Source organism: Telopea speciosissima, chromosome 3, assembly GCF_018873765.1.
Source record: "Telopea speciosissima isolate NSW1024214 ecotype Mountain lineage chromosome 3, Tspe_v1, whole genome shotgun sequence".
NCBI lineage: Eukaryota > Viridiplantae > Streptophyta > Magnoliopsida > Proteales > Proteaceae > Telopea > Telopea speciosissima.
Window position 1 is genome coordinate 4,950,760 of NC_057918.1, and position 12,030 is coordinate 4,962,789.

The window sequence follows — 12,030 nt, forward strand, 5'->3', positions numbered from 1 at the left end:
CCAAAAAAAAAAAGTTGAACCACATGAGGTACCCACCCCAATTGAGCCTTTTACTGCGACCTCATTTTGTTAATCTGGTTCAAAGCCGGTTGAAGAATATTATAGAGCACCCAAAGGATAGCTGGAGCAACAACAAACAACAGAAGTAATCCCCGGTTATCACTCGAAGCATCAGCTATCGTGGCGATTTCACTCGCTGATGCGCTGGGAGTAGACAGGAAACTTGATGCACCAAACCCACCGCCACCAAGCCCAAGTCCTACAATGATTCCTCTCGTGCTTCGCATCTTGTTAATTTGGTTGAGAGCTGGTTGTAAGATGTTGAAGAGCACCCAAGCAATTGCAGGAAGTATGGGCAGCAAAAGAGCAAGGCCACGGTTGTCGCCCTCAGCGATCTCTGCAATCTGTTGTGCTGCTAAGGCCGGATCACAAGAACTCAAGGTGGAAAAGATTGCGCCAGCAATAGCAGTTCCAGCTAGTGGAGATGATTGGTTAGAATTGTCATTGGTAGCTTTGGAGATAGTGAGGCCTTTGGGCAGATTATTCTGGAGAGATAGGAGGGAGATGGGTTTATTAAATGTTGGCTTGGAAGGGTTAAGGTTGTTGGGTGATTTGATGCTCAAGCACTTGGCATTGAACATTGCCATTGTAGCAACCGCTGCTGCCATTGATGCCTGTGCCTATTGATCTGTGTTTCTTATTTGATATCCTTCCAAAAGGCTCTTCTGGGAATATAGCTCTGTTCCAAAGAAAGTGTGGAGGTATCCAATAGATTTATGTCTTTTGGATTCTTTTCTTATCCAGAGAGTGTGAGTAGAGTTATATCGGCCACATATTCCCTACCATCCTTTCTTATCACCTCCCTACCACGAAACAGATTTCATGGCTTGGATACCCATTTAGCAAGTTCTACTAGCCCCTCACAATGTTTCTTCCATCACCATTCAATCTCAAAGAAATCATTTACATAATAAGATCCAGTATAAACCAACATCACAGAGGACCACATTTGCTGCATCATCCAATAGGTCCTACCAACAACAAAAGATCACGAGGATGGATGAGATGATCAAAAGGCTGTCAATGTATCCAATGGCTCTGATTTCCAGATAAATTGAAATCAGATCGACTGCCCTACAAAGGATCGAGCAATGATGCCCTGTCCCCGGCTCAGATGCTCTAAAGACAAATACAAACAACCTCCCCCCCCCCCCCCCGGGGTTTTTTGAGTTAGTAAAAATGGCAAGCAGGAAGACGAGAATAGGGTAGCACACAAAGGGAGGAAGAAATCCTGTCCAGGGCTAGTATAGATACAAATATACATAATGAATGCTACTTGATTTTATGTCAAAAAATGCATATACAATTTTAGACCCCTAATTCTACCATCTACAATAGTTTCAACTTCAGCCATTGCTACACTAGTTTCGGAGTAATGTATGAGATGTTGACAAAGCTACACATACTCTAGACATTGCATCTGCCTTCATAATGTTGGACTTGGCCGCATCTAACAGTGGATCTGACTGGAGAGCCTTCTCAAAACAGATCTTAGCATCCTCCCACCGACCCTCTGCAACAAACACAAGACCTAGATTGTTGTATGCAGGGGCATACCCAGGACAGAGTTCAAGCGACTTAGCAAGCATTGCTTTTGCATGTTCATATCGTTTCTGCTGCCTATACAGATTTCCAAGGTTGGAAAATGTAGCATGTGCCTGGTGAGGTGCAGCCAATGAAAGAGCGTGCTTATATACTTCTTCAGCCTGTGATGAATCTTCCAATAGCTGCAACGAGATCCCTGAAGATACAAAACTTGCAGAAATTCAGTGCAGAACAATTGATAAAAAAGTTGGCACAAGAGAGAGAATTTGTTGACAGTACCAAGATTTGACCAAGCATAGCTACACTCCTTGCAGCGAGCAATGGCAGCTTTGAGGTACTTCTGCGATGTCATGAACTGCAGAGTGCAAAGATTATGAAGGCCAAGTTGGTGCCACTGCACAGCATCATCTGGGTCCTCCTCTATTGCCTGTTGTAAATAGGTGTTAAATATATATATATATAAAAGAAACCAAAATAGGCACTCGAATCACTTGCAAGCTTATCTACTAACAGGTTCAAATAACAGCCCATTCCTTTTTTCCTTTCCTTTCAAGATAATGACAGATATTTAGATAGTCAGTGGGGATACAAGACATCAGAACTCAAAAGAGGCTATCAAATAGCAAAAACTGATCATCTTCCGTGTTCCTTCAAGTCTTTGCCGAGGCCAGAGTGATCCTAATTGGGTGTGCAAGCAAGAGTACAACGACATGGCATATCAAGTAGTTCAGCACACAAACAGGAGATATTTAAACCCTTCATCAACCAGGGTAGATCATACAAAGCCAAAAGAGAATCTTTTTATTTTTATATATATATAAGAAACAAAACCTAAAAAATTACTTAATCCGTCCATCCCAAGAAACAAACTAATACAAAAGAAAGTTCCAGGCCAAAGTCAACATTATAGGACTTAAACCATCCACTCCAATCCAAATTAGTACAATAAATAGTGAAATGACGAAGTTTACAAACCCCCCCTCCCCCAAACACACAGACACACCTTACCTCACGGGTTAATAATTTGTGATTTGAAGGCCTATATATCTTCCACAACACAACCCAAAACCAAAAATATTCAGGTCCTAAGAATGATAAGAAAGCAGAAAATTTAAGGAATTTTAACCATAAACTTGTAACAATATGATGAAATTTAGCAAACTATCAACACTAGAAAGTAGAAATTGTGTTATTCTATTAAAAAAAATAACACAAAATCCAAAAAGTTTTTCTTCTTCTTCTTATTATTATTATTTAGAATAAAACAATCCTTACAATTAAAAACTGCAAGTGGTAAATGCAAAGGGCCAAAATTCTGTAAAGAAAAAAAATTAATAAACAAAAAAATAACTTTTATTTATCACAATGGAAAAGAAAATTCTTAAACAAACAATTTAATAAATCTAAATTATTACTAATAAATGAAAAAGAAATTAAAAAACTATATTCATCAAAAAAAGAATCCTGTATAATTAAAATTAAAACCTCAGAAGAATATCAGTCTGTAAAATAAAAGATAAATTAATTAAAAAAAAAAAGTAGTAATATAAATTAATCATTAAATAAAAGGCAGGAGTGAAAGTTTCAGCTGGTAAAGTCCTTCACCAGTCATTGAACCTTGTGTGGGGCCAAAACTTTTACCAACCATGAACAAAAGGATTAACTATGGCTGATTTTCCACAAACTGCATATGGTTCTGTCTGAGTACACACAGATTTAGAGCAGTTGCCCACTTATTAATATTTACTAAACATTGCTAACTTTAATCATGCCAAAACAGCACACCAAGTACAGAAACACACCTGCTTTAAAGTGTAAAGAGCTCGCTCTTCCACATCAGTCAATTCCTTCTGTCCAGTTTCAAATGCCGCTGCAATCTCATGCTGAGCCTTGTGAACCAAGGCTAGCCCCGCCCATGCTATTCGAAGCTCAACAACTGAGGAGTCCCCATCTCTAATTAATGAAGCCATTTCATTTGCAGCCCACAAAAGTTGTTCCTTAGGATCTTGAGACCTTTCCGAATCCTTGATCCTGTGAAGTGCAACAGCATATCTAGTAGACATGCAATTGGGATCCAGTTTTGCTGCCTGCAGAAAACAATCATGCCACAGGTGCACCATTTATGAGATTCAATGACATCAAAGAAATAAAACTAATATAAAGAGGGGGAAGGAGGCCTGAAAAATAAAGGTTTCAAGAAATCGATCATTAGTATATAGATAATAGATCATCTATGGGGAAAAAAAACTAACACACCACACTAGGTGTCAGAACCTGTCAGTTTGATATTATACTCTGGTCATAAATTGTGCATTCAAATTAAAAGCAACAGCACTGGGTACAAGCAGTGAACTATGAAATGGGGACAAGTTGTTTTCCATTATATGACTGTCAACATGACATATCAACATTGCTGGATGCTCCTTGTGAGAACACCTACTGACAGTCTGACTATTAGAATAATATCAAGAAGAATTAATGAATTCAGAATGAACACATCTATGAACAAGGTTAACAGTAGAACCTTTTCCAAGCATTTGGCAGCACTTCGATGATCACCACACATGTAGTAAGCGTTAGCAAGATTCACCCATGCATGTGCAGCTCTAGGATCTGCTTTTACTGCAGCTGATAAACACTCTTTCGCAACATTTGCAGCCACAGCTTCTTGCACAGAAGCTTGTTCTCCACCATTTGCGCCAGCACCTATAGATTTAGCAGCACACATTTGGATAAGTACAGCTTCCCTCATGGAAGATACAGGAACCAAGAAAAATGTCACCAAATAAAATGATGTCCCCAACGTCATTTCATAACTCATATGACTAAAGTATCCACTTGTGTTTAAAAATAATAATTGACTTTGACCAAGAAAAGAAAACAGAATCAGATCCATCAACCTCATACCTGCAATAACTGAACCATATTTACTCAAAAGAAGAGCTGCATAATTGATTAGAGCAGCAGGATGGTTCTGATCTTTTAAGATCAAATCTTGGAAACATTTTGTTGAGAGCTCCAAATTACCACTGAAAAAAACATCAGTTAGTTATAGCTCACATAGCATTAGCTTAATGACATAAATATTTTCCTTGTCCAATATGAAGTCAATCAAGATAACAAAACCGGATCAACATTCAACCCAGAATTAAATAGCACCCCTACAACAAATTAAAACAAGCAGCTAGCAAATAACAACAAACAGAAAAGTTTCTCAGAATTTATTGCAAAGGAGAACTATGCAGGTGTCACGTATTGAGGTGATTCTTGTTGTCACAAAAGTGGTGAACTGAGAAGTTGTAACCTTCTTTTGATTCCCCTTGCCTTATTCCCAAAAGTTTTTAAGTCGGGTAAAATAGGTTTTCAAAATAATTTAAAAGTGAGTTATCACTATCATCATTTTCAAGAGCTGTCATTGTCTTGCATGTTTTTTGAGTACATGCGTGCAATGACAGGTTTTTTACCCTCATATGAAAGAAGAAGTGTGTTAACTAAAAGGGCAAAAATAAGGTTACAATTTCTTTTTCACCAAGCTTTACAACAAGATTTTCCAATTATATATATATATATCGTCTCAAAGACACCTCTGTAAGTGTGTTTAGAACATGTAACCTTCTTTTAATTGCCCCTTCTCTTATCCCCAAAGGTTCTTTAAATTACGGGTAAAAGAGAGTTTTCAAAATTATTTAAAAGTGACTTACCATTGTGTAATTTTCATGAGTTGTCATAGTTTTCGCACGCCTTTCAAGAACACATGTGAAATGACAGGTTTTACCCTCACTAAAAGGAAAAAGTGTGTTAAAATACGAGGGCAAAATAATGAGGTTAAAAATTATTTGACACATGAAGGGGTGCCAATAAGAAATCCCATATATAGGGATAAAGAAGGCTGTATGGCGCCTGCGCCCAGACCCAGGAAAGGCACAATGACCGCCCCACCCCCGTGAAATGAAAAATCCCACCCTTGTATATATATATACACACACACACACACACAAACAAAATCATCCAAGCAAAAAACATATATGACTAACTGCAGAACGCAAGGAAGTCATCCATACTCCATATTTAAGGAAATTAAACACTCAAAAAGCTTCCCAAGGAAAACATGCAGTATAACATCCATTAAATTCACGTAGTTGTTCAAAATGTAAATAATGAGGCCACTACGGCGTGGAGTGTTGGCAGTATGCAAACCATATGCAGGGACCAAGGCAATGCTCCCTCCCCTCAAAAGGTTCAAAATGTCTATTAGGTTTGATTGTGTAGGGAGACCCATGGCATGTGGCTGAGTCTCCAACACTTTCACACTTGATGCAAGCCCCCTTATCCAAAAAAAAGAGCCACCTAAAATATAGATATACAAAAGTTCATTTTTCCCATATTAAGATACACCCATGATATTTCTATTAGCTCTATTTTGCATTTGAAATTTTGCTGCATATTATTGATGGTGGTAACTCTATTCGGTGCAAGCGTGCAACAGTAAGGTTGCTCCATTGTGACCTAGTAGTCGTGGGTTCAAGTCAGGAAACAGCATCTCCGAGAAGCGGGGTAAGGCTGTGTACATTATGACCCTCCCCAAAACCCGCAGTGGCAGGAGCCTCGTGCACTAGGTACACCCTTTCATTATTGATGGATGAATACTCATAAAACTTTTATGGATTTAAGGATCAAATTAAATTCCAGAAAGTATGAAGAAGTTTGTCTCTTGATTTACTTCTCTGTTAAAATTTCTGCTACTGTTTGCTGCTGCTTAGTTTGGAATTTCTTTTCCAGCAACCAGATCCACTCTTGAATATCTTCTAGATCAGATGCAAAAGCCCATAAACCATCAAAATCTAAAATCCAAACCTTTCAAGACTATCTATTTCTGGTTTTTCCATCAATTCAGAATAGCAAACTCCATAACTTTTAAAAATTCAATAAAAACCTTAATCACACACTATCAGAACTCTTTTCCAGACCATAGTAAATTTGGGGCAACAAAAATCCAAAAATACACCATAGAGCATGTATTTTCAAAAAATTGGTAGATCAAACTTTAACCCCTATATGAAATCCTGGTTAAACCACAGTTTTCCATAAGGAACCCCTATAACACCGGTTGGAAATTCAGACCAGCTACTTTAGACCCAGAACCTACCAATTGACCAGCATTATTAACACCTTCCTGTTTCTCATCTCAACTAAAACCCCATGACCTTTTTTTTTTTTGGGTAACGAGGGTATCCAGACCTTCGGCCTAACCATTCCCCCGAGTCCATGTAAGCCCCAGTCACAGGACCAGGTCATTCGAGGATTTAAGTGGAAAGCCAATTAAATCCAAGGTGAGTGGCCCCAAGCAGGTAAGAGGAGTCGAACACAGGTCACTTGTAAATTTAGACCAGCACCCATGCAAACTCCTCTACCCCCTTGGGGTTTGAAAAAACCCCATGACCTAACTTTTTCCTTGATTCTTGAAATTCAAAACTCATAATGAAAACCAAAATTTATCCAAAAAGAGAAAGGCCCAAAGGAGAGAAGAGAACAGAAAGATACTAAGACTTTATTTACCACCTTTGAAGGTACACGATCCCAAGATTTGCAAGTGAATCCAAGTGGTCTGGGGCGACTGACAACAAGGATGAGAGAACTGAAATAGCACTCTGCAGGAAACCCAATTGCCCACATCAATGCATGGGGAACATCAAGGAAACTGTTTCATTTATGCTTTGCATATTAGGCAATAAAGGAGATATCTGAAAAGGGGGGGGGGGTAGTTGCAAGAAAATTCAAGGGACTTTTACCTGTAGGCGGCCAGTTCTAAGAAGTATCAAGCCAAGTGTATTCCAGACGGCTGCTTGTCTAACATCTGATTCCACCGACTCCTTCAGCTTCAAAAGAATTTCTTCAAGTTCTTCTGGAGCAAGCTCTTTATCCGAGCCATTATCTCCTGTACTTCCTAGCATAAGGCACTACACAGGTGATGGAGCAGATACTAAGGATTGGCAACCATCAAAATGATGCATCCTATTGCTCATGTTGAAAATAAAAGAAAGCTGAAAGCCAACCAACAAAGAAGTTTCAAAACAAAAACTAGTGCACCTGTGCATGGTGAATCTGCATCAAAGAAAGAAACTCAGGCCGCTTGTCAATCTCCGTTTCAGACCGGAGTAAAATCTCTTCTGCCTTTTCATATGCCAAAACTGCCTAGAATAGATTTCCAGGAGTCAAAAGATCTGCAGCAAAGACATTAAATAAAACAAATACTCCATATGAAACTTGATTATTTACCTTCTGTGGTTGACCCAATCTTTGATACATAAGGCCAAGTATAAACTGAGCATGGGCATTCTTAGGCATTTTCCTAGCAACATGTACCAAACCCTACAAGCATGCACCAAGTTGATAAATAATATCATATAAAGTGAATTAATAGAAAATTAAAGTTAAGAAGCTGCATATCAAGTAAGACACAAACCTATGATGAACACTTTAGCTATCTTTTGAATTTTCTTAATAACACGTGAAAGATGCAGAACTTGACCAAGCAAATTATCCTCAGGGAAGTTAAATTATTTGTATTATAACCCCCAACAAAACAATAAGTTTCCAGACTAGGGATAGCAGTAGTATTGGCTAAATAGATGATTGGGGCCGATTTACCTATGATGGAACAGGTAAGATGTAGACTTTGAGTCTCCGATGCCAGGAGGTAGAGGCAGATTCAGACATGATAACTAATGATGGGTTTGGGTCAGAGTTGGGTTTTATGTACTCTGATGGGCTGTTGTATACATGATGCCTGGTGTCCACGGAGTCTCCTTTTTCCTTCAAGTTTAGAGATAAAATTAGAAACTTTCAATATTTTCACAATACTACTTGGTCTACTTCCCTTTGTCATCCCTTTCAAATTATATAGTTTGTTTCAATGCGGTCTCCATGCTCACCATTTCTTACAGGGAGATTGGGTAGGTGGGAATGGGAAACTAGAAAGTAATCCATATGTGACCCCATAATTTCCTAGTGTTGTGTGTGTCTCTGTATTTTTCTCAAAACAAATCAAAAGTAATTGTAGAAAGAGGGAAAGAAAGAATCAAACTTTGGTGAGAAGGAAACCCACAGTTTTGAGGCTGCTAACTTTCTCTTCACGGGAAGAAGGAACCCCTTGGCACTGGTGATCAGCATCTGTATCAGGTCCACAATCAAGAGGGTAATCTCCCTTGTTAATTCTTGACCGACATTTTGAAAATTTGTTTAACCGTCGACAGTCTCCTTCTGTAGCATCAGTGTCTTTACAGGTTGCAGTAATTTTCTCTCCACAATTTTCGTCGTTAGTGCTTCTGCTCAATGTTTTTTTAATATAAGTTACTGAGAGATACAAGGGGGAAAATGAAAAATACTCTATAGGGGGAGGGGGAGTGGGGTGGGGGGCATTTATAGTGGGAAAGTGATGCCAATTTAGACTATGAAAGTAATCTTATTGTCATGTCAAAACTAGATAAGAAATGAAAATGAAAATTCCAGCACCAGTGAATTATTATGGGTTGTTCAGAACCCACTACTTAAGTAAGAGTTATTTGTACTTTAAAATGTTTGTTGAACGCTTAAGGCCAAGTTAAACCAGTCAATAACGAACTTGAAGTTAAATACATCCATTCCAGTAACCTGGAGTTGCTTCTAGGTACCTTCTTTAGATTCCAAATCTCCTCACATTCAGAAGTAGGCACAATTAAAATACTGAAACGGGAATTGATACATAACGAGAACTGCAATCTCCAGTAACAAAATTAAAAGGAAAGAGAAAAAAAGAAAAAAGAAAAATCCCGTTTGAAGGAACATACCTGGTGGAATCAGGAGGAGCAACGACGGCACAGTCATCGCCGTCACTTTCGGGAGGGTCGACGTTGAGGTCGGCGATTACGACCTTCAAAGACTTCGTCGTCGTCGTCGTCCTATTAAAAATTTCGCCTGTGGAGCCATCGGCAACGCCGGAGTTCGGTTGAACCGAGACGTGCTGTCGGACAAAATCCTGCTGCTGCGCTAGGGTTTTTCGGAATTCCGACATTTTCTCACTCCTTATGGCCCCGTCTTTGCTCTCTGCGCATTTTGCATCGTCTGGCGAGCAATAAAGGAGAGATATTAGGGATTTAGGGTACAGCATTTTCTACAGCCGCATATCCTACACTGGCAGAATCTATACATTTGGAATGGAATCTTTCGCTTCTCAAATTAATGATGGGACTCGTGATGTAAGAAGTTAACTGAAACCGAAATTCCAAACCCGAACCTATCGTTTAAAGCCAAATCGAATCCTTAACCGAAGCCTTCCAATGGTGTTGAACGGGTACATATACAGGAATAATTTCGACCATTCGATAAGTATTGGATAGACATTAATAATTCTTAATGCAATTATTCATTAGTTGATGGAATCTTGTAATTCGGCAATTACGAGCTAAATTCTGAGCTATGCTTGCTATCAAGAATAGATGTTTATTTATCAAAAAATACTAATTAGTTTTAATGGATTCCATTTTGGTTTTTATTATTAATTTTCGATTCAATTCCGTTGTGAACTAGAACATTGTTTGTTCAAAACCGATAAATTGAATATTTTGTAGATAAATATAAGAAAAAAGACATATGTCTCGGAGCACATAAAAATCCTCTCCAATTGTTTAATTTGGTAATGCCTGGCAATACCACCTTCATTGCGCGACATGTGGCATACAAAGATCATGTGGTGGAGATTGATTTGTTCCCTTTCATTTAAGTCCAACCTGATTTGGCTTCTGGATCATCTCGACCCTTAGTTGCCGGAGAGATGGCATCAGTCAGCTCGGCCCCCTTTCCTATTCAGCTTTGCCGCAAGTCAGAGACAGTGCTGGTGGTGCTGTCGTAGTCGCAGTCTACAACGTGGTTGAGGTAAAAACCCTTGGGAGAAGCCCGAGAGGCAGGTGATGGGGAAGGGGCTCTAGGGTTGATGATCAAAGGCGAAGCCATGGATACGGGCTATGGATAGTGTTACCTTTTCTGCGTTTTTTTTTTCATTCTTACTTTCTACGTTTTGGGTTTAGAATCTCATCGGATTGAGATGATCCGGAAGCCAAATGGGTTTGGGCTTCTTGAAATAGAGCAATTCAATCTCCACCACACGATCTTTGTGTACCACATGTCGCACAATGAAGGTGGTATTGTTAGGCATTGCCAGATTAAAAAATTGAAGAGGATTTTTATCTTTTGTTGCAAAGAATTGTCTTCATTTTCTTTTTATATTGATATTTATAATCATTGAATCCATGGGAGAAGCCTTGGCACAACGGTTAGGTTAAGTTATGTTATTACAATCTGTTGGTTGCTAGTTCAAAAGAAAAAACCTCCCTATGAAGCAAGGTGTAAAATTGTATACATTTGCCCCACCTGGGGGTTAAACAACAACAGAATATTTTCATGCATGGCATGGCTGTAGAAGGGGGTACGTTTCAATAGTGCATGAAACCTTTTGCCAAAAAAAAATCACAATGGAGATAATAATTAATTTGTCTTTCTCCTCAAATCCAATTTTTTGTTAGTAATCAACACTTAGACTTAACATGATGGTAGAAGTTACTTAAATTTCTTATTACATCTAATAATTATACTTTTACTTGTAAATTTTTAAGTTAATTTCCAATTCCAGAGTTCCTTTTTTTTTAAGAAAATAGATCCAAGGGATTTTAGTCCAAAGCAAAGTGGAATTTATTTATTTATCTTTATATGACAGAACAATTCAAGAGTTTTGATGAAAAATAGAGTGAACATTAATAATCAAATTTAAATAATTTAAATATAATAACCAAAGTTGGTTTTAAAATGTTTAGAAATTCAGTCCCTTTCCCTTGTTTCCCTTGCAATCGGACAACCCTTCCAACTTCCAAGTTGGAGTAATCTTCGTCTTTCCCCTACCATCCTCACCTTCATTTTTTTCTGGGTAACAACGATATATGCCTTGAGAAGGATATGGGCCATATGGCATTCTAAAAACATGGTTAACCATAACCGATTCCACACTACCACAGTTATGCCATGGTTATTGGTTAACGTTGCTTTTCCAAGCAATGGCCGATCAGCATCCGCAAAGTTAAAAAGAGATCGATTAATATAGTAGTTACTGGAGAATCTCCACAGGAGCAATGTACCCTCCGTACATCTTACCAAAAAAACACCCAGAGTACATTGAACCGCTTCCAAGGATTTGGTAATAGCATCAACACTACATGCTTCAAACAATAGTAAAAACTCATTCTAAGCGGACTACCTGTGCTCTACTTTAAAGGGGTTAAAAACAAATCCTATAGGCAGTGTACAACAAAGACCCTTTCCAGATGCAGAGATTAATGTCGAAATCCTTCGCCTCTACCAAACCAGATGCTTTTCTAAGCAAATGGAAACCTGCATAGA

The 12,030-nt window shown here is 38.5% G+C and overlaps 2 protein-coding genes across 2 annotated transcripts; both read right to left on the reverse strand.

Moving 5' to 3' along the window:
- Window positions 1-24: 24 nt before the first annotated feature.
- On the reverse strand, window positions 25-711 carry LOC122656755 (photosystem II core complex proteins psbY, chloroplastic). The gene has a single exon (XM_043851393.1). It carries the CDS (start codon window positions 666-668, stop codon window positions 51-53), a length of 618 nt encoding a protein of 205 aa, XP_043707328.1. The 5' UTR covers window positions 669-711; the 3' UTR covers window positions 25-50.
- A 568-nt stretch (window positions 712-1,279) lies between these two features.
- On the reverse strand, window positions 1,280-9,700 carry LOC122654298 (probable UDP-N-acetylglucosamine--peptide N-acetylglucosaminyltransferase SPINDLY). Its single transcript, XM_043848326.1, has 11 exons — window positions 9,432-9,700; window positions 8,711-8,930; window positions 7,882-7,974; window positions 7,693-7,797; window positions 7,395-7,562; window positions 7,165-7,253; window positions 4,513-4,634; window positions 4,130-4,311; window positions 3,408-3,692; window positions 1,885-2,032; window positions 1,280-1,801 (listed from the first exon to the last, which is right to left on the reverse strand). Exons 1-11 carry the CDS (start codon window positions 9,653-9,655, stop codon window positions 1,422-1,424), a joined length of 2,016 nt encoding a protein of 671 aa, XP_043704261.1. The 5' UTR covers window positions 9,656-9,700; the 3' UTR covers window positions 1,280-1,421.
- Window positions 9,701-12,030: the final 2,330 nt, after the last annotated feature.